At 42.3% G+C, this 23,742-nt stretch overlaps 1 protein-coding gene across 1 annotated transcript in view; it reads left to right on the top strand.

The window, feature by feature from the left end:
* LOC311133421 (zinc finger E-box-binding homeobox 2-like) overlaps positions 1–23,742 on the top strand; it is a gene marked incomplete at both ends in the record, with an annotated part of 50,635 nt that overhangs the window by 11,324 nt on the left and 15,569 nt on the right. Inside the window, one exon of the mRNA XM_084166914.1 lies at positions 21,623–21,949. Within this exon, the coding sequence (XP_084023040.1) occupies positions 21,623–21,949 (327 nt within the window). The remainder of the gene's footprint in view (positions 1–21,622; positions 21,950–23,742) is intronic.

Raw genomic sequence — 23,742 nt, 5'->3', positions numbered from 1 at the left:
ATCAACACATTTGTATTTATTTAGCGCAAATTGCCAGTTTCTAATGGAGTAGGTAGAAGTTGCTGTTCCCAACCACAATGTCACACATTTCTTTATACAGTGAATATAAACTTCAACTCCTGTGCTACGCTGTTACAATTTGCTTGGTTCTAACTAAGTAGGTAGAAGTTGCTGCTCATAATCACTGATACAGAGTCAGATAATCTGATCCTAGATCTGTGGTTAAGGATACGTTTTAACCGGAGGAGTTCTAACTGCTAATCAATAACAGAGACCAATAAACAGTAATGTTGTGAAAGGAGTGAACTGCAGAAGGAGGTGTTTTTTTCAGCTTTCTACAGAATTAAGATGAGACATTTTGATTAGAGAATCCTTGCTAATGATCAGTGTAGTTCAGGTATGATAAGGGGGGACAGGATCCTTGAGGCCGGAAGCTGTGTGTGAGAAAGGAAGTGTTAAAGGTGCTACACATAGGATTTTGTAAATAAAAATTGCAATCTAATTTCTGAAAATGTCCATAATATATCTACAGTAATAGTGGAATGATAGTATTTCACAGTATTACTTACACGCCAGTATTGTGATTGGCTGTGAGATTCGCCTGTTGATTTCTCCCGCCGGGCCGACTTCTGTAGTCAAAATGGGAAAGATGTTGCTAAAATTCTACACTGTTTGATCAATTTCAGTTAATGTGAGAAAACAGGCACTGAATAGTGTAGGGAATCGTTGTACCATCTAAATCGCTGTGAAATATATTTTCAGTAACAAAAAATATTGTTTTTACAGCTGTTTGAAGCTGGTGGACCAAAACTGAAAGTAAAAGGCTCAACAGTCTTCGCCATGTTAATGGGAAATGGGATGCGGGGGAGGTGGGATATTTGTTTTGAATGCAGGCTAGTGCTATTGCAATTTGCCTAGCTTCCACATAGGGGAGAAATTCTGAGAAATTCTATGTGTAGCAACTTTAACCGGGACCGGGTCGCCACCCCCTGGGCCCAGTGCACCTTGCCAAGCTGCGCCCCCGAAAAATGACTATGCTTATTCGGGAGCAACGGGTTGAGTTTTGCCATCCCTTTATTAGCGACAATGCTCAATGAGCGACCCCAAAGCCTGTCTCAGAAAACAAACATGGTCGTCATCCGAACATGAGTCCTGTGTAACACCGAAGGAGAATGAGATATCAGCCAGCTCTATATCACCATGCTGGGAGTATAGCTCCATATGATCCGACCACGAGCCCAGATCCACCACAGTATCCTGCAACTCAGACTCCACAAAGGTACAGGCACACAGGGGAGGAAAGTCAACTTCAGTCCCACCAAGCCTTCTAAGGAAGGCTACATGCCTCTCGAGTGAGCTTGGACGCAGCCGGCGAAAGTGGTGGCACTAGCTGGTTCGATCCAGAGAAGCCTGAGCATGCCCCCAGATCAGACATACAAAACAACACTTGTGAGTATCATTCAAAGACATTGTGAAATCACATGACTGTAGGCAAGGTCCTGAACTTAACAGCCTGCTAGTCATCTTACTTACAACAAGTTAGCGAGGCTAAACAGTCAGAAGAATAACTAACAAATTGGTAGGGAACTTCACAAAACGAGTTTACCCTCTGTAAAGGTAGACTCAGTGAAATGACGTAGATGCAGAAAGTACACAGCATAGTGTGTCAATTTCCACAACAACTAAGAGCGTTGAAGCGTGAAGCTCAACTTCTCTGCTCTTTTGGTGTTTGGTGCCCTGGCTACCACGCGCAGATACTGTTTGTGACTGTGTGAGAGCGAAGTCTTGCATCTCGTTCATGATCTGCGGTGCTGCTCGTAGCAACCTCATTTAGCTGAGTCTACCTTTAAGTGGGACAGTTAAGATGGAGTAATGCCTGAGAAGCCTTTGCGTTTCAATGTTATTTTTAAAAGAAATGTGTGAATCGTTCTGCTCAGCTCGAGGTGAAGAGCGGAAGAATTGAAGGAATGAATCTCGGGTTTATCAGCTGTGGAAGGCTTCAGGCGAGGCACAGTGTTCATTGGCATTGTCAGGCGTGATTCTAATGTTTTTCAGTAGAGGGCGCTAGCAAGCAAAATCCCCATAGATGTGTCGTACCGAGTTCACTGACTGAAAGGGAACCTCCGGTTATCACGGCGAAATAATAGGATTATCTGACATGTTAGGAATTTAATTGCTTACGTAAAACAGTTATCTTTATTGAGTTTTATTGAGAAATCACACGAATTCGAGAGAGGTCACAGGGATGTTCAACGTAAGCGAAATGTAGAGTTGCAGTATAGCTAACATGAATCTGAAACCACAAATGACTTTTTTTCATGCACTCGTCATGGTACCTAGTAGCAGGATTTTCCGTCAGAGATAGAGAGAACAAATATTGAAACCTATAATGAATTATCTTCAGGCTGTTGTCACGGTGGTCATGGTGTGGTTGGTCATACACACTCTCACACAAGCACACACACACATTGGAGGGGAAGGCTTCTGACACGTATTGGACGTGTATCTGAGGATGGTTGCATCATCACAGTATGTGTGTGTGGATGATATCAGAGCTCTGACTGTGCCTGGTCCCAGGCCCTGGACCTGGATCTGAAAACCACCCAGCCGGCACCAATGTGGGCAGTGGCACGAACTCAGCCTTCTTCTTCTTCTTCTTCTTCTTCTTCTTCTTCTTCTTCTTCTTCTTCTTCTTCTTCTTCTTCTTCTCTAGCATTCCTTCTCCTCCTCCTTCCTTCTCTCTACCCCTTTCCTCTCACTCCCCTTCCCTCCTTCTCTCTCTTTCCACCCTGGTTGAATCCCCCTCAGCCCGTGCTGTCGCCACCCTGGCTCCCCCTCGGAGCTACTCCGTCACACTCTCTCTCTCCTTTTTCTCTCTCTCCCTGCCCCATGGTTGGGTCTCCCCACACTCTACCTCCCCTCCACCCCCCTGCTCCCCAGCCCCGTGCTGTCGCCACCCTGCCCCCCCCCCCATGTCTCCCACCTGCCTCCCTCCTCCCTCCTCCCTCACCCTGCCTCCCGTCTGTTCCACTGACGCCACACGCTGCTGCCATCCCTCTGCTAACCACTTCAAACACCACAGTGCAGCCATCAAAGCCCCATGGCCAGGCACACAACTTCTGCTTCGACTTAACACAGCTCTAATCCCAGTCACAGGGCTTGTGATATACTTCAAAGATACTCTTAAACTCCCAGTTTGCTTTTTAAACCGAACCCTTTTTTCTGGTTGAATTTGAGTTTTTATTCCATTGATTAAAAAAAAGTATATATATATCCCTTGCCACACACACACACGTGCATGGACACGAGCACACACACACACTCTCTCTCTCTTTTCGTTCTTTTTTTTTGGATCTGGGTCAGTGTCAGTAATGACATGCACATACTCTCTGGTGTGGTGGTTCTGCACTTTTCACACAGTTTAATTAGTCAACATTTTTTTTAGGCATTGGCTCCGTTTCACACGCACATCACCACACACATACAAATACACACACATGAACACACTGTCGCTAGTGCACACACACACACACACACACACACACACACACACACCCACAAACATACACACACACAGACACATGCCAGGTTGTTTGGGAGGTAAAAAGTCCTTTCTGTAGTTTTATTAGACATCAACTCAAAATTCTAGAGAGCACTTCAACTCTTCAGCGGCTCACTGAACTGAAGTTTTCTCACAGAGCAGAGAGCACATGACTCAGTTCACACTGTATTCTATCATAGTGTGTGTGTGTGATCATACCTACAACATGCCTGCATGTATGTGTGTGGTCATATCTATAGCAAGGCCCTATGTATTGGTGTTAAATGAAGTACAATATCAGCCAGATAGTCCATGGCTCAATTCGTCTTGTGGCGATTCCTTGCATCCTATCTCTTTTCCTCCTTCAACCGTATTGAATGAGAAGGTCCATGTTGCCGCCCCTCAGAAATGTATCCTCCAATGAGATGGAGGAGAGGAGAGAGGATGCATCTAGGAAATAATAATTGTGAAACATCTCTTCATATATTCACCTGGGTGGCATCACTAAGATAAAATATAGACAGAGGCTGAGTTGTGTCATGACTGTGGAAGATGGTATATTGAAACAATGTAATACCGGTATGTACCAGAGGGTGGTGCCCAGTCTGTGTGTAAAAGGAGGGAAAGGGTGGAAGAGTCATGGGGCGCGTTTGAGTGGTAAGGGGAAAGCAACCGGCTGTAGAGGAGTGAAGTCGGGGGAGGTGCATCTGCGACAGCCAAAAGTCGGACACTGATGTGGTTTTCCAACAGCAAGGCTCAGTGCAACATGGCATTGTTGCCGTTGTATATAAAAGTTGTTCTTTATAATGTTGGAATAAACTGTATCTCCAAACCCAATATCAAACACTCATAAACTGAAAATATCGATCAATTGGTGAGAGAGAAAGCCTCAAATATCCCAATTTGAGCATATCCACTGTATACATAAATTGCGGCAAAGTTGGTTCCTGTTTCAGTCACTTCTTTGGTCACGTTCACTTGATTCAAACAAAAACACCCTAATGACTGGTTGACAAAAGAGCCTCCCACAATGCAGATGTTGGCTGCAGGATGAAGCTGGTGAAGAGCAACTGCAGAAACTTGCAGTTGACTTGCAGTCGACCTTTGATCACATGATTTCTGTAAAGTTCATGCAGTCACATATAGGCGCAAGTCGGACAATTTTTTCCCCCATAATGCAACACACTTTGAAAGGCGGTGACCAACAATGTCCAGTGTTTCCTTTTCTCCTTGCAGATGTGCTGAGTCACCCAAGAGTACCATGCAGCAAAGAACAACTCAGAGAAACAACCTTTATAGATCTTTACTTGATGTTTAAATCTGCTCCTTCTGTTGTATAGATTTAGTTTTGGTCGACTAAGCAAAGTCTTTGTTGATTTGAATGCAACATTGTATTCCTTTGTGTTTATTCCTTTGTGTCTGTATTTGCATTGCTGTGAAAACACATTCCTAATCTCATAAAGATGTTTTAGATCATAAAGATGTTGCAGAGAGACAAAAGTTGTGTCCAAAATGGGCAGTGGTTCCCAAACTTTTTATAGTCCCGTACCCCTTCAAACATTCAACCTCCAGCTGCGTACCCCCTCTAGCACCAGTGTCAGCACACTCTCAAATGTTGTTTTTTGCCATCATTGTAAGCCTGCCACACACACACTATACGATACATGTATTAAACAAAAGAATGAGTGTGAGATTCTGTCGCAACCCGGCTCGTGGGAAGTGACAAAGAGCTCTTATAGGACCAGGGCACAATTAATAATATAATAATAATATTTAGCCATCTTACATATAAAACCTTATTTGTTCATCAAAACATTTATTTAACTAGGCAAGTCAGTTAAGAACAAATGGGACTCCCAATCACGGCCGGTTGTGATACAGCCTGGAATCGAACCAGGGAGTCTGTAGTGCTGCCTCAAGCACTGAGATACAGTGCCTTAGACCACTGCGCCACTCGGGAGCCCACAGGTTAATGAGAAGGATGCACATAACTCTGCAATGTTGGGTTGTATTGGAGAGAGTCTCAGGCCTAAATCATTTCCCACACACAGTCTGTGTGAATCCACTCTCACATAGGTATGTGGTTGCAAAGGGCATCAGTGTCTTAACAGCGCGATTTGCTAAGGCAGGATACTCTGAGCGCAGCCCTATCCAGAACTCTGGCAGTGGCTTCTGATTAAATTCAATTTTCACAGAACCGCTTGTTGCAATTTCGATGAGGCTCTCTTGTTCAGATATCGGTAAGTGGAATGGAGGCAGGGCATGAAAGGGGTAACGAATCCAGTTGTTTGTGTTGTCCGTTTCGGGAAAGTACCTGCGTAATTGCTCACCCAGCTCACTCAGGTGCTATATCACATTTGACATTGTCCGTGAGCTTAAGTTCATTTGCACAAAAAAAAATGGAAAGACAGAGAAGAGCTCCAACTTATTCATCATAGCCTCAATTTTGTCCCGCACATTGAATATAGTTGCGGAGAGTCCCTGTAATCCTAGATTCAGATCATTCAGGCGAGAAAAAACATCACCCAGATAGGCCAGTCTTGTGAGAAACCCGTCATCATGCAAGCAGTCAGACAAGTGGGAATTATGGTCAGTAAAGAAAACTTTAAGCTCGTCTCTCAATAAAAAAAAAATGTGTCAATACTTTGCCCCTTGATAACCAGCACACTTCTGTATGTTGTAAAAGCATTACATGGTCGCTGCCCATATCATGGCTTAATGCAGAAAATACACAAGAGTTCTGGGGCCTTGCTTTAACGAAGTTAACCATTTTCACTGTAATGTTCTAAACGTATTTCCAGCTGTCAGGCATTGCCTTGGCAGCAAGAGCCTCTCGGTGGATGCTGCAGTGTACCCAAGTGGCGTCAGGAGCAACTGCTTGCACGCGCGTTACCACTCCACTATGTCTCCCTGTCAGTACAGATACCAACACATCTTGACCACCAAAGTCCATTTGATGTCACAAAGCTGTCCAGTACTTTAAAAATATCATCTCCTGATGTCCTGGTTTCCAGTGGTTTGCAGAAGAGGATGTCTTCCTTAACTGACCCCCCATAAACGTAACGGACATATACCAGGAGCCGTGCCAGGCCGCCACGTCTGTTGACTAATCCAGCTGTAACGCATAGAATTCACTCGCTTGTATGCAAAGCAGTAATTGTTTCAAAACATCTCCTGCCATGTCACTGATGCGTCGTGAAACAGTGTTTGATGAAGGCATTGTCTGTAGTTTTTTGGGCCGTTTCCCCCAGCATTGTCCCAGCCATATCCGTGGCAGCAAGAAGAATTAAGCCCTCCACAATAGTATGGGGCTTGCCTGTCCTAGCCACTCGGTAGCTCACCATATAAAACGCTTCTAGCCCCTTCTTATTAATGGTATCTGTTGCTTTTATACATGTCTTACTACTCGAAAATTGTCTTAATTCTCGCTAAAAAATCTCCTGTGGCTTATTTTTCAAATTGGCATGTTTCATTTCTAAATGTCTGTGCAAGAGTGAAGGTTTCATCGAGTTGTGAGATAGTACTTTAGCACATATAACACACTGTGGCTGAGGCAAGGCACTACTCCCAATATCAGTGAACCCCAAATCAATGTAGTTCTCATCATACAGTGAGGGAACAAAGTATTTGATCCCCTGCTGATTTTGTACGTTTGCCCACTGACAAAGAAATGATCAGTCTATAATTTTAATGGTAGGTTTATTTGAACAGTGAGAGACAGAATAACAAGAAACAAATCCAGAAAAACGCATGTCAAAAATTTTATAAATTGATTTGCATTTTAATGAGGGAAATAAGTGTTTGACCCCTCTCAATCAGAAAGATTTCTGGCTCCCAGGTGTCTTTTATACAGTTAAAATGAGATTAGGAGCACACTCTTAAAGGGAGTGCTCCTAATCTCAGCTTGTTACCTGTATAAAAGACACCTGTCCACAGAAGCAATCAATCAGATTCCAAACTCTCCACCATGGCCAAGACCAAAGAGCTCTCCAAGGATGTCAGGGACAAGATTGTAGACCTACACAAGGATGGAATGGGCTACAAGACCATCGCCAAGCAGCTTGGTGAGAAGGTGACAACAGTTGGTGCGATTATTCGCAAATGGAAGAAACAAAAGAACTGTCAATCTCCCTCGGCCTGGGGCTCCATGCAAGATCTCACCTCGTGGAGTTGCAATGATCATGAGAACGGTGAAGAATCAGCCCAGAACTACACGGGAGGATCTTGTCAATGATCTCAAGGCAGCTGGGACCATAGTCACCAAGAAAACAATTGGTAATACACTACGCCGTGAAGGACTGAAATCCTGCAGCGCCCGCAAGGTTCTCCTGCACATATACAGGGCCGTCTGAAGTTTGCCAATGAACATCTGAATGATTCAGAGGAGAACTGGGTGAAAGTGTTGTGGTCAGATGAGACCAAAATGGAGCTCTTTGGCATCAACTCAACTCGCCATGTTTGGAGGAGGAGGAATGCTGCCTATGACCCCAAGAACACCATCCCCACCGTCAAACATGGAGGTGGAAACATTATGCTTTGGGGGTGTTTTTCTGCTAAGGCGACAGGACAACTTCACCGCATCAAAGGGACAATGGACGGGGCCATGTACCGTCAAATCTTGGGTGAAAACCTCCTTTCCTCAGCCAGGGCATTGGAAATGGGTCATGGATGGGTATTCCAGAATGACAATGACCCAAAACACACGGCCAAGGCAACAAAGGAGTGGCTCAAGAAGAAGCACATTAAGGCCCTGGAGTGGCCTAGCCAGTCTCCAGACCTTAATCCCATAGAAAATCTGTGGAGGGAGCTGAAGGTTCGAGTTGCCAAACGTCAGGCTCGAAACCTTAATGACTTGGAGAAGATCTGCAAAGAGGAGTGGGACAAAATCCCTCCTGAGATGTGTGCAAACCTGGTGGCCAACTACAAGAAACATCTGACCTCTGTGATTGCCAACAAGAGTTTTGCCACCAAGTACTAAGTCATGTTTTGCAGAGGGGTCAAATACTTATTTCCCTCATTAAAATGCAAATCAATTTATAACATTTTTGACATGCGTTTTTCTGGATTTTTTTGTTGCTATTCTGTCTCTCACTGTTCAAATAAACCTACCATTAAAATTATAGACTGATCATGTCTTTGTCAGTGGGCAAACGTACAAAATCAGCAGGGGATCAAATACTTTTTTCCCTCAATGTATTTGCGCCTCTTCGATGGTCCAACGTCCCTGTCTGTTGTTCGGTGCTTTCCCGGGTAAGGGGGCAGTACCTCTTCGGCTACATCAGATTCACAACTGTCAGTGTCCATGCTAGCTGGGCTAGCAACAAATGTAGAATTACTGATGCTAGCATTGGATGTGCTCGTGGAAGCAGAACCACTTGTGTCGTCGACAGGTGCAGGTGTAGTACTGCTGGTAGTAGCAGTACTACCAGTAGAGCTGGTATGTGTCTCTATGGACGCGGGCCGTACTTTTTTAAACCATTTATCCATTTTCGAGCAAACGGAGTGAGCAGCAGCTACGTTTGGCTACATACGGACCGTTAGTGGAATTCCTGCGAGAGAGTAACGGTTAATGTGATTGGATGTTCATTATTTGACTAGGCTCCCTATATTTGACATTGTGTTGTTATTTTGCTGAACACTAGATGGTTTAATTTTATGTTTTGGCAGTGAAACCAGGTTACTCAGGCGAGAAGAAAACATCACCCAGATATATAGCCCCGTTGGAAAATCAAAATGCACTGTTTGAAAATTTGAATCACATTTTTATATGGCGTACCCCCGATGGCATTGCGTACCCCAGTTTGGGAAGACTGAATAGGGAGCCATTTGGGATGCACTCAAAGTGTTGTGGATACCAGGCATACCAGTCAGACCTCAGCCCCCTGATCTCGCAGAGCGTAATAGAAAAGAAGTTGCAACTCAACTAGAAACTAAACCCCTAACGATCCCACATTATATAGCTGTTAAACTCAAAGAGGAGTTTTATTTAGGACTACCCTGTTAAAACTTCAAACCTTTTGTCTTCCCCAATGAGAATGTTTTAATATTCTAGACGCAGAACCACCATTGTGTGGTTTTGTTCAGATGTACAAAATAAAGAGCCCACATCAGAAAGAACTTGAAGATGCAGTGAAGCATTTTCATGTGCTGAAAAAAAGGGAAAACAAATTTTTGGGGAAAGTAAGGTATTTATAGAGTGGTGTGAGAGACTTTGAGATGACAGAGCAGTTAATGAACTGAACTGGAGTTGGGTTTTTGATTCATATGCGGTGTTGTGTGTGTGTGTGTGTGTGTGTGTGTGTGTGTGTGTGGTGAGTGTGTGGGACTGGTCCCTCCATGTGTCCTTGCATTCCTACCCAACCCAACATCCCACTGCTCTACACGGAATAGAACACAGCTCAGGCAAGGCACAGCCGCACAGGGATAGAACAGGAGACCTCAAAATAATGTACACATAGTATAACCAACTCCACTCACCGACATTTGAGGGGCGACAGGTACCCTAGCGGTTAAGAGTGTTGGGCCAGTAACCAAAAGGGCGCTGGTTTGAATCCCTGAGCCGGCAAGGTGGAAAAATCTGCCGTTCTTCCCTTGAGCAAGGCAGTTAACCCCCAACAACAACTGCTCCCCGGATGATGTGGGTGTCGATTAAGGCAGTCCCCCGCACCTCTCTGATTCAGAGCAGTTGGGTTAAATGCGGAAGACGCATTTCGGTCGAATGCATTCAGTGGTGCAACTGACTAAGTATCCCTTTTCCCATTACACACACAGACACATGCATGCACACACACACACATATGTGTGAACATATACACGAGTGCATGCACACAAGCACACACACACACACACACACACACACACACACACACACACACACACACACACACACACACATATAGGCTAATCTCTCACACCATCTCTCTCACTTTCTCCAAATTTAGAAGATTAGGGGAAATGGTGAGAAAAGAATAGTGTGGTTTCTTGGTTTGCTGTCTAGATGATTTCTGCTAATTGTTGTTTTTGTGCGTTGCCATAAGTTCAGGTGTTGCACTGGAACATCTTCATGTGAAGTCCTTGTCAAGGTGAAAAAAGGGTTCAGTTTAAAAAGCGAACTGGGAGTTTAAGCCAAAACTCTACACTTTATCTCTTCCCCCTTTCCTATTCTTCTCATTATGTGCTCAGCCTATCTCCCCCCGCTTCACAACACAGTGAGTGAAATGAGTCAAAATGAGACTGAACAACAGTACAGGTACATCCGTTGTTAACCCTTTCTGTGGTTTGGACTGTTGCTGTGCATTTTCTTCATGAGACCCCGATCCCCTATCACTGATGTAGCTAGATAGATACAGTAGATTGGTGCTCTGCACTTTCTAATCCACTAGACCTCCTGCTCACAGTCATGTTGCATTGCCTGAAGAAGATCTGGTTGAAATGTGTTCCATGCTGTCGATGCAAACAGACATCTTCTCTTTCCATTTGTAGGCTATGCATGTGGACTTTTTGACTTTTTGTTGTTGTATATACTTTCCAGTGATACATGAGTAGGCTAACTTACTTAACTGTAATCAATATGATTTTTAAGAGCGAGTTTTCTTCACACTGTTTTGTTTTAACTTGACATCCATACAATTCTCATTGCAATAGTCGTACATGCAGCCGCTAACAAAAACGAATCCTTACGACCTTCCCTTGCCTGCATACGCCCAGAGGACAGACGATTTTTACCCGCTACGCACTTCAGCGCTCGGCGGTCCCGTTATGTGGACTTGTTAGTGCTACCACTTCGCGGCTGAGCCATTGTTGCTCCTAGACGTTTTCACTTCACAATAACAGCACTTACAGTTGACCGCGGCAGCTCTAGCAGGGCAGAAATTTGATGAACTGACTTGTTGGAAAGGTGGCATCCTATGACAGTGCCACGTTGAAAGTCACTGAGCTCTTCAGTAAGGCCATTCTACTGCCTATGTTTATCTATGGAGATTGCATGGTTGTGTGCTCGATTTTATACAGATACTTTTGTATATATACTGTAGTTTCAGCAGAGAGGAAGAGGCGAAGATGGCTCACTCTCGCCAAAATCTGACCAGAATAAGCCCAATGCGTTTCTATGGGCATATTATGCAGACCTAAGCTTGTCACCTGCCTTCCCGCCGTTGGGACAAAGACTCCTCCCATTGTTGGGGCAAAGACATTATATACAGATCTCTGGTTTCAGCCTCCTGCGAATTGGAAAGGAAATTTGGTTGGTGCACAGTGCACTGAAACGTAAATTGATGTTTCGCCAAAATTGATAGGCTATAATTACTCCTGTTTAAATAAATTCATTCAAAACCCTTTTTTTTTTTTTTTTTGCTGGGGATTGTTTCAAATCACAAGTGTGTATGTAGGACTATCCCTATTTAGGAAGCTCACAATTTGGGTAGTCAGCGTGGCAATAGGTCTAGCTGATTGAGTTGCGGCTGTCAGTGATAAGCATCTTAAAAATGTGTGACGATAATGTGTCTTGAGTATAATTTAAAATGTTGCAACAAGAAGAAGGGGACGGGTGTGTGGAAAAGATATGGACCCTCTCTCTCCAGAATGCATGCACTCACCTCTCCAGAATGCGCTCAGCTGTCTCCCGCCAATTCTTGCGCATTCATTGTTTCATTGTGTGAATTGTTTGCCCTTTGTTTATTTTGTATAAATTCCCCATTACATAGAGTGTGTCACCAGTAGGCCTAGTAAATGTGCTGTTAATTCTCCGTCATTTGGTTACATTAATTTCTGTTAATGCATGTATTAATTACAGTCATTTACCGTTTTCATTCTCGGACTGGAAGCGTTGTTTGCGGAGTTCACAACCTGCTACACTTGTGAGAAACATGCTTTGGTTAATTTCATAACCATTACGAGTTTTGCACGGTTTCACTGTCTTTTGTTTGGAGTGCTCCATGTGAGCAATGAGCATGTCTCTGGTTTCTCTTTCCTGAGAACGTTGAGGCACCTGAGCACACACAGATTTAGGCCTACCTGACCTGCTGCGTGCAAAAGTAGGAAAGCGCCCATTTGGCAATGTTTGATTTATGATTGTCAGAACTCACCACATCCACCATTAATAAGCAGAGCTTCTGAGTCCATTTTTCTTAACCTCACACAGTATGTCAACAAAGTTTTTTTAACATCCATTGTGAATGATAGTTCTTCAGTATTTGAAAAATCTTTTCAACACTCCCGGCCTCGATAATCTCCAAGCCTTGGTGTGAAAGAGCATGATGATCTGATGATTCCATATATCCAGTGGAAACGTCATAAAAAACGAGCTGTCTGTCCCGACTGTCTGTCCTGAGCTCACTGGTGCTGGAAACTCTGAGGGCCTGGAACAGGCTAGTTGATGTGATGTTGCAAGTTCGCTAGCTACAGCTTCGGCCGACCCAGTTGATGATATGATACTATGTTGCACTTCATTAGCAATAGCTCAAGTCAAGACAGATAGAAAGGGAGGCAGACAGGATAATTGAATTTTAACTTTTAGATTTGTATAATTTTACTTCAGATTTTTATGATTAAACATGTGACAATGATTTTGAGAAACGAAAACGTTATTATTGAAATGAAACTGTTCCACGAAAATGTGCATATAAAAATAATCATAACTGGCACGCTGATCAGTAGAAATGGTAGGATAAATTGTAAACTTCCCCAAACTTGAAACTCACAAGCTGCTTATGGTCTTTAATATAACACCCATTTTAACAAATTCTGAACAAACAAGCATGTGCACACCACAGAGGAGGTCACGTGAAAAAACGTGCCCGCCTATGGAAATCAAAGGCCCGTCCAACTGATTATTTCTGCCGCCGGCTCTTCTTCCTGTACTGGGTTTAGTGGGTAACAGAGTACCACACCGTCGGCTATGTGGGCATGAACTCATACATAGACACTCCTCTGCACAGGCTAAACCTATGGGCTAAACATGACTGGCAGGAAAGACACAAGGTGTTCCATTCCTCCCTTCTTTCTATTCCCTTCATCTCTGACACAGCAATCTGTGCGTGGATGCCTTGATAGGGTGAGGTCTTTTTAATTATTACATCATGCTTTCTGAGGACATCAAAAGAATGATCTGTGACGCTGCACTGTGTCTTTTGATGCACTGGGTCTGGTCTCCTAGCTGGCTTGCTAGTCATTCTGTGACTTGCTAGTCATTCAGGGAATTTCCACCCACTATCTTATCTCTCTCTCTCTCTCTCTCGTTATCTCTTTCTCCCACAAACACATTCACACCCACACATTTGCAGAGAGAAGCCACACACTCCACAAAGACATTACTGATCAAAGGTATTACTAATGGTAACTTATGCTCTCAACCCCATCATACATGCAACTGATGTGATACATGTTGGCCATCCCACTAGAAAGAGAGGTACATTTTATATGTTCTATTTATAGAGGTATAAATAGAGCATATAAAAAAGCATGAATGGATTACATTCGATCATAAATACAATTTGGCTACATAGGCCTGCAAAAATTATTTACCATGGATAGCAAAAACACAATAATCACAAGACTGGCTTCAGATGAAACTCTACAATGAGACCGAAGGGAGCAAAGGTCTTGGCTGTTGAAACGTTGGTTATAAAATTATTGCATCTGAGCTCCTAGTGTTCGGTTCTCCTTTTCTTTTTCAAGTGTTCTACTCCGCTTGCCAGCACCTCGCCTAAACAGGTATGCGTTTCTTTCGCCTCCTGATTGGCCATCCCAGTAGCACAGTTTATAGCGTGAATGTTCACAAGATTCAGACTGCTCTTCTGCAGCAATACGACATTGTGCATCAGGGCAAGTGTTTCTAAAAGTCTGACGGTAGTGTGCCTAAAATATACACACTTATTTTACCATCAATAGACAGACACTTGTTCTATCATTACTCTACTGTAAGAATGTTATAAAGCTGCAGGTAAGTATAAGGATGATGTAAGGGTTTATCAACATGAATTTGATGCAGAGTAATTATTTAGGATTTATTTTCCACTTCTATCACCAACCAATTGAACAATAAAAATGGTTGTTCTGCATATTAGTTGAATATGTGTGGTAGGTACAGTAGTTGATGTCTAATCTATTACCAGTTTATAATTTAGAGACAAATAGACATATTTGATATACTGAATGCTTTGATATAATGTCCTGGTTCCCTCTCTGCAATGTGGCCTTGCTCTCTCTGTGTGTGCTATCAGACCAGGCCAAGCGAGGCCAGAAAGAGCAGTGGACCTGCCTGCCTCCCTGACAGACTGACAGTGTTGATAGAAGAGCTGGAGTGGGAGGTGTTTGTTGTTAGATGTGGTGCCTCTGACTCATTGCAAGAATGTCAAATAGCTGCTTTGGTATTTGTTATAATTCAGACATTGCGTTGCGTTAGTGTTTTGGGCTAGTTGATCTCTAAAATGTCCTAAATAGTCCTCTTTATCATCATCATCATCATCATTGCTGAACTTCTGGATTAATACAGTATGGATCTTCTGTCTGTGCTGCTGCCATCATAGGTAGGCTACTGTAACTATTTCCTGCTTGCTCCTGCATGTGTGTCTCTGTCTAAAAATGGGGCTTGTGTAACATAGCATTTCATCTTTTGGTTATTGTGAGAGAAATGGTATCTTGTCTATGAGGGAGTTTGTTTGTTTTTCAAAACCTTATATTGGAGAAAAAAAAAGTCATTATCCGTATCTTCATCTAAAACATTCCCTGTATCAATTAGTTTTTTTAATTTATTTTTTTGAACTTGCACAAGAAAAGTACATTCATGTAGAGTTGTATCACTATACTGTACAAGCAGGTGTTTTGCTCGCCCACCTTTACAATTTCCTCTGTGTCTTGAGAAATACTGCTGCCATTACTGTCATTGTGGCCTCCTCTCCTATACCTTGCATGTGGTAACACAGCTGTAAAATTGTGAATTTCATTTCTATTTCTTCAGAGAGTTGAGAAACATATTTATTTTATTGATGTTATATTGAACAACAGTTGGCTGTATGAAAACGCTTGTTTACGGCTGCCCCAATGGCATCTATGCCATGTCTGATTGTGCTAAGTATAGGCATGCAGATATTTGGAATGTGTACATTTGACATTTTATCCAAATTGTTCACCCCTTTAGTATCACCCCTTTAATTATTCTGAAATACGGTTTAAAATACTGAGCCATTTTACTAATGTAACTGTCCCACACGAGGAAATCGAGGAGGAGACTGTGGATCTGTCTCCGTCCGTTAGGGCGTTAGTCACACGCGATATATCAGACACCACTGGCCTGATTAGGACGAAACTTGTGTGAATGATGCGTTTTGCCATAGAGATTCGGCATTTACAAAATTACACTGAATGGCCCAAGGCGGAAACTATAGTAATTAACTGAAATGTGCTAGTCACACGCAATATCTCAATTGACCCAACAGGGGGCAGTGCATCATTTGTGGGGGTCGACATGTTTACTGTTGCCTTGTTGTTTTATCATTGCATTGCGTGTCAGATTCCTCAAGATCAATATTAATGAGTCACTCCTTTTCCCCTCCACCATTTAAAATCAACAAAATACGCTTAATCTTCCTATTTTTTCATCCATCTTTTTAGCTGTAATGCTGAATTAATTTACTGTCATATGGGGCCCAAATTATTTCTTCTCCTTTTCATAGATTGGTATTTTATTTCCTTAGAAGTCATCAAGTCTGTGCAAATCTCCTAACCTCATAAATATTGTCAGAGTATAATTTATGTTTGAATAAAATCAAAATGAGGAACAAATTGAAACAAATATTATTTCAATTTCATTATATATTACAATATTTTCCATTGTAATATTTGAGTGAACCATCTTTTTATAATGTCATTTTAATAATAGAGTTTGAAATATATACAGTGAAGTCCAAAAGTATTTGGACAGTGACAAATGTTTTGGTGTTTTGGCTCTGTACTCCAGCACTTAGGATTTGAAATGAAACAATGACTATGAGGTTAAAGTGCAGACATTCAGCTTTAATTTTCATCGATATCGGGTGACCGTTTAGAAATTACATCACTTTTTGTACATAGTCCCCCCATTTTAGGGAACTAAAAGTATTTGGACAAATTCACAAAATAATTGTCACCCTTGATAAAGATGAGCAAAAAAGACTGTAAAAACATTTTGAGAAATATTGCTCAGAGAAAGAGATTTTGTTTAAAAAGTAATAAAAATAAATAAATAAAATGTTGTGGTCAAAATTATTGGCACCCCTGTTTTCAATACTCTAGCAACCTCCCCTTGCGAGGATAACGACACTGAGCCTTTTTCTAAAATGTTTTATGAGATTGGAGAACACGTTGGGAGGGATCTTAGACCACACAGAATTCTTCAGAGCCTTTATATCCTTCGTCTGCGCTTATGGACTGCCCTCTTTAATTCAGACCACAGGTTTTCAATAGGGTTCAAGTCCGGACACTAAGATCGCCATTGCAAAATTTTGATTTTGTGGTCAATTAACTATTTGTTTGTGGATTTTGATTAGTGCTTGGGGTTATTGTCTTGCTGGAAGATCAATTTGCGGCCAAGCGTCACCCTCGTGGCAGAGGCAACCGGGTTTCTGGCTAAAAAGTCAGGGTACTTGGTATAGTTCATGATGCCGTTGACCTTAAAAAGGGCCCCAGGACCAGTGGAAGCAAAATAGCCCCATAACATCAAAGATCCACCACCATATTTTACCACCAATTTGTTATTAATTTGGTGGTGGTGCATCTTTGATGTTATGGGGCTATATTGTTCTCCAATCTCATAAAACATTTTAGGAAAAGTATTGGTGTCGTTATACTCGCAAGGGTAAGGTGCTGGAGTACTGAAAACAGCGGTGGCAATAATTTTTAGACCTATCTTGTTTAGAATTTATTTGTTTACTTCTTAAACTAAATCTCTTTCTCTGAGCAGGTGTATTAGTATAAAAAATTTAATTTTCCAAATGTTTGGAGCATTTATTTATTTTATACAGTCTTTTTTGCTCATCTTTATCAAGGGTGCCAATAATTATGGAACCCACTGTATATGTGCATTAAAGTAGACTAAAGTAGACTAGTAAATCATTTATTGTGCCATTTTGTAGTCACTTTTATTGTAAATATGAATAGAATAGGTTTCTGAACACTTCTACATTAATGTGGATGCTACCATGATTACGGATAATCCTGAATGAATCGTGAATAATGATGAGTGAAAAAGTGGCACACATATCATACCCCTAAGACATGCTAACCTCTCACCATTACCAATAACAGGGGAGGTTAGCATTTTTTTCTGGGGGGGGGGGGGGGTTATGATATTTATACCTCTGTAACTTTCTCACTCATCTGTAATACAAAACAATAAAAAATGTGTCACTGACCAAATACTTTTGGACCTCACTGTATGCTTTATTGTTGGGTTATAACAGAGTTACAGGGACCTTTATCTCATGTATGAACAGTACCAATTTAATTGACTTATCAAAGCAAGTATTCAGCTGCGTTCCCAAAAAGTTTTGGTAATAATGCATTTATACACCTTTGTAATGACGGACTGACAGAGAATGGAGTAGGCTGCAGAATTGTTTTAAATTTAAACTCGCATATAGTCAAATTTAACGTCAACTTTGTTGCCACACCACGTTGTATAATATCTTGCTACAGTACGGTATATGGCTCCAGAGTTAGGCTTGTTAGCTCCTACTGTATCTCCCTTCACTGAGATCTAGCCGAGCTGTGGAAAGACAGAGAGACTACATTACATTCCTTTTACAGGGGATGAAATTGTGATCAAATCTGTTTCCTGAAATGACGGGAGGGAGGGAGGTACAACTATATGGTCCATGTTACAGCATGTTGTTGAGACGAGACTCTTATCCCTGCAGGGATTTCTCTGTAAGACATATAGTACATCCCAAATCACACCCTACTTGCTATATAGTGCACTACCTTTGACCAGGGCCCATAAGGCTCTGGTCCAAAGTAGTGCACTATGTAGGGAGTAGGGTGCCATTTGGGCACAGTCATACAGTCAGTCCCCAACCTACCAGTGAGAGGGAGAATTCTGGTCTGGTCCACATTACCTCCCAAATTGGATTTAATTTTCTCTCCGATAACAGTGAGTGACACTGCACTGCATGTGCTGTCATTAAAGCAGCATCGCACAACCTGACCTGGGGATGGCTTTCATTATCTGCACACTTGATTTATTTATTTGGATAGCGAGTGCATTCTTCACAGACTCTTTTATATTGAGTAAGAACCAATAAATCCAAGAGAGGTTGAACAGTGCAAGGGCTGGGAAGGAGAAGAGAGGAGAGAAGGAGTGAAAGGGAGAAGGAGAGGAGAGGAATTGGAGAGTAGAACACAGCTGAGAACAAAGGACAACTGCCATTTTGCATGTTTCGTGGGATGGAATGCCTGAGTCATATTGTAACCTTTTATTGCGCTACACTCTGCTGCATCATGGTTGAGGCTGTCGATCAGTCAGCCCTCAGGGGACTGTTTTGAAGACTGTCTGAGAACAATAACACTCACCATATTCATATCTACATCACTGTGCTGTGGTGTTGTGTCAGTCGTACCTTGACAGTACTGACACTAGCTTCCGTGATTAGACAGACAGAGGAGGCCTATCAATATCTCCCTCTGTGCTTCTAATATCTGGTAGGGCAGTGAAGAGTAAACTTCTTTAATACAGAGTTTATGACTAGTGAAATTCAGCCGGAGCATGCATTTACTGTGAGAGAGCAGAGCGAAGCTGAGGATGCTGGAAATTAAATAGCTGCATTTCTGGGCTGCCCCTCGAGCCCACCAGCCCACTTTTTCACGACAGTCAAAGCATCACAGTCATAACGGTAAAGGTCATGTCTGAATTTAGTCACCTCAGCTCTTCTGTATATGCAGTCAGTGAGAATGATACAAGTGTGACCCATCGAGATTACTCATTTGACCAATACTTTCTTCTTCTAAAATGGCAGTGGGCTCCCCAAACATGAACTCATCTGCTTACTCACTGTGTGTGAACACAATCACAAACATAAGACATAGAAACCTAGGGGGTCATTTCAATTTAAATAAAAGAGAAGAGAATAGAATTCCAGTCATACCTGGAGTCATTCCTTGGAGATTGAAATATAAAACACAGGTTCATCAATAGCCTGTTACAATGTACTCATAGCAAAGCTGCAAGTAATTCACATGCAACCCTTTCACTCTGTGTTCAGTAAGGTTATGCATATGAACTGAATACAGGCCAGTGATTAATTCCATGACTTCATAAAAGTAAATAATTAAAAATCTCATTCAAAGTTTGTACACATGATGTACTGTACAAACCCCTCTCTGACTTCTCATGTTATAGGGTGTCAACCTTTGTGTTTATGTTTACAACGTATGTTTTGTGTTTATAACAAAACATATTTTGTTTGTGTTTGACTTCATTTGACGTCACATGATCAGTAGGAGTTTTACACAACGAAACAAACTGCAGGATCACATGTTCACTTTGCCAACACTGCTCCTATCAGTGCCAATTCAGCACATACTGTATCCTGTGGAAAACATTGGCAAAGTCACACACATCAGAGCTCTTTAGTGAAGGGTTATATGCAATGATGTATATAAACCCATCAAAGGGAACGGTTCTCTGCAGTGCTAGACACATCAAAGTGAATGTATGGTTCTATGTGGTAATGATTAGATATTGCCAATGCAGTCATAGCAAAGCTGAAAATTATTCCCACTTTATATATTTAAATGCCATTTAGCAGACGCTTTTATCGAAAGCATCTGACAGTCATGCCTGCATATATTTTACCTATGGGTGAGCCCATGAATTGAACCCACTACCCTGGCATTACAAGCGCCATGCTCTACCAACTGAGCTACAATTCATAATTCTGATGCAACACTTTCGTTCAATGTCTGTACACATACAGTACACATGCGCTACAAAACCATGTGTGAGTTCTAATTTTATCAGGGGCGCAAGTTTGGTTTTAGAAGTGGGGGGGACATAACTTTTTAATTTTATTTTTTTAAATTCAGCCGGATAAACACTCCAAACAGCCTACCCGACCGCTCGGAGGCGTCCGCTTGGTCCTAAAGCACACCGCTGCCTTGTTTTGTATCACATTCCAATGATAAAACTGGGGGGGACAAAAATGCAATTTCAGAACGTGGAGGGGGGGGACATGTCCCCGCCGTCCCCAGTGAAAGTTGTGCCCCTGAATTTAATAGTTTATGAACTGTCGTGTTTTTGTTTGGCTTTGTTTGAAGTGACATACACAGTTTCACAGAGACGCAAAAAGAGACATACATAAACACATATTTTCCTGTGCCAACGCTGTGCCTAAAAGAGCTCCCTGTTCAAAAGTAAAGGGTTCTATGCAATGATGTATATAAACCCATCAAAGTGAATGTATGGTTCTATGTGGTAATGATTAGCCAATCAGAGTGAGGGGAAAGAGAGAGACCTCAGAGGAGTTTGGGAAATACGAGTCTACAGTTGAAATCCCCTGCATGTGTTTGTGATCCTCATTTATTGTCTCCACGATGGGAGAAAGTGGCTTTTACGGTCCCTCTCAAATTTGTGTGTGTGCGTGTGTGTGTGTGTGCGTGCCTGCATGTGTGTGTGTTTGATAATAATTTATTGTCTCCACGATGGGAGAATGTGGCGGTGGATAAAATAGCATTCTCACACTATGATGCTGTTGTATACACTCTCCAGTTATTTCTGTGCATTTTGTGTTTTTAACTGTTCTTTCACCTGTGTTAGATATGTCAGTAACACAACTTCAACAATAAGAGGAGAGTTCTATTAACCCTTTGAAAATAGTCACCACTTGAACTAATAATATAACTATTGAGGGTAATTACATGGTTGCAAGGTTTTAAATGTAAGGTTTATTTTATATTGTAATTTTATAGTACTTTCTTTCCTCTGGTATTAAGGCAATAGAAGTAGACTCTTAATTCATTTTAGATTCTAAAGAGAGTGAAATAAAATCCCCCCCCCCCCCCCCCCCCCCCCCCCCACCCCCTCTCTCTCTCTCTCTCACTCACTCTCGACAGTGGACATTGAGCAGGTCAGTTCACTGGGCTCGGAGGGGGAGGATGGTGATGAGGTGGGTTTGTGGAGCCTAGAGGTCCAGGACTACCAGGCCAGCCTGGACAAGACCAGTCTGACCCCCAGCGAGGGAGAGGGGGACGGGGAGGGGACCGAGCCAGAAGGCAGCCCCAGCCCTAGGGGCCACTCAACTCAGCCCCACAACCTAAGCCTCAGCCCCAGCCCCAGAGGGGGCCACTGGGAAGAGGAGGCTGAGGAGGAGGGCCCTGGGAGTGGGCTAACCATGGAGGACATGGATGGCGAGAAGGAGCATGGATCACTCAAGACCTATAGTAAGCTTATCAACAAAGTTCACACTTTTTCTTCTTCAGTCTTGGTTTGTCGCTATTGTCTCATGGACAGACTACGTAAACATGGATGGTACATTAGATCTGTCATGAGATAATGAGCAGTATTAGTTCTGGTGGTTCGGACAAATCACGATTTTGCAGGTTTTTGCATCTTTCGAATTTTGGAAGGGGAGAGGACATTTGGCCCATAGAGCTCTTTGTTCTGGTTCAGATACTCGTTCTATGTCTTCTCTTAACATATATGGACAAGAACTTAATCGAGCATCTGACCAATTATGCAAGACTTTAGTTCTGGGTTAACCGAGATTTGTTTGTCCCAAATATCCCAAATGGCACCCTATATAGTACACTACTACCATAGGGCTCTGGTCAAAAGTAGTGTACTAAACTGAACAAAAATATAAACACAACATGTAAAGTGTTTCATGAGCTGAAATAAAAGATCCCAGAAATGTTCAATATGCACAAAAAGCTTATTTCTCTAAAATGTTGTGCACAAATTTGTTTACATCCCTGTTAGTGAGCATTTCTCCTTTGTCAAGATAAACCATCCACCTGACAGGTGTGACATATCAAGAAGCTAATTCAACAGCATGATCATTACAAAGGTGCACCTTGTGCTGGGGACAATAAAAGGCCACTCTAAAATGTGCAGTTTTGTCACACAACACAATGCCACGGATGTCTCAGGTTTAGAGGGAGTGTGCAATTGGCATGCTGACTGCAGGAATGTCCTCCAGAGCTGTTGCCAGAGAATTTAATGTTCATTTCTCTACCATAAGCTACCTCCAACGTCATTTTAGAGAACTTGGCAGTACGTCCAACTGGCCTAACAACCGCAGACCACGTGTATGGCGATGTGTGGGCGAGTGGCTTGCTGATGTCAACGTGGTGAACAGATGCCCCATGGTGGCGGTGGGGTTCTGGTATGGGCAGGTATAAGCGACGGACAACAAACACAATTGCATTTTCTCGATTGCAATTTTAATGCACAGAGATACCGTGACGAGATCCTGAGGGCCATTGTCGTGCCATTAATCCGCCACCATCACCTCATGTTTCAGCATTATAATGCATAGTCCCATGTCACAAGGATCTGTACACAATTCCTGGAAGCTGAACATGTCCCAGTTCTTCCATGGCCTGCATACTTACCGGACATATCACCAATTGAGCATGTTTGGGATGCTCTGGATCGAGGTGTACAACAGTGTGTTCCAGTTCCCGCCAATATTCAGCAACTTCGCACAGCAATTGAAGAGGAGTGGGAAAACATTCCACAGGCCAGAATTAACAGCCTGATCCACTCTATGCGAAGGAAATGTGTCGCGCTGCATGAGGCAAATGGTGGTCACACCAGATACTGACTGGTTTTCTGATCCACGCCCCAACTTTTTTTTAAAGGTATCTGTGACCAACAGATGTATATCTGTATTCCCAGTCATGTTAAATACATATATTAAGGCCTAATGAGTTCATTTCAATTGACTGATTTCCTTATATGAACTGTAACCCAGTAAAATCGTTGAAATTGTTGCATGTTGCGTTTATATTTTTGTTCAGTATATACAGTGCATTCGGTAAGTATTCAGACCCCTTGACTTTTTCCACATTTTGTTACATTACAGCCTTATTCTAAAATATATATTTTTTTCTCATCAATCTACAAACAATACCTTATAATGACAAAGCAAAAACAGTTTTTAAATTTTTTTTGCAAGTGTATTAAAAATGAAAAACAGAAATACCTTATTTACATAAGTATTCAGACCCTT

The sequence above is a fragment of the Coregonus lavaretus genome, assembly GCF_964263955.1.
Source record: "Coregonus lavaretus genome assembly, chromosome: 8".
NCBI lineage: Eukaryota > Metazoa > Chordata > Actinopteri > Salmoniformes > Salmonidae > Coregonus > Coregonus lavaretus.
Note: the sequence above shows the minus strand (reverse complement) of the source record. Positions and strands in the feature narration are given on the sequence as shown.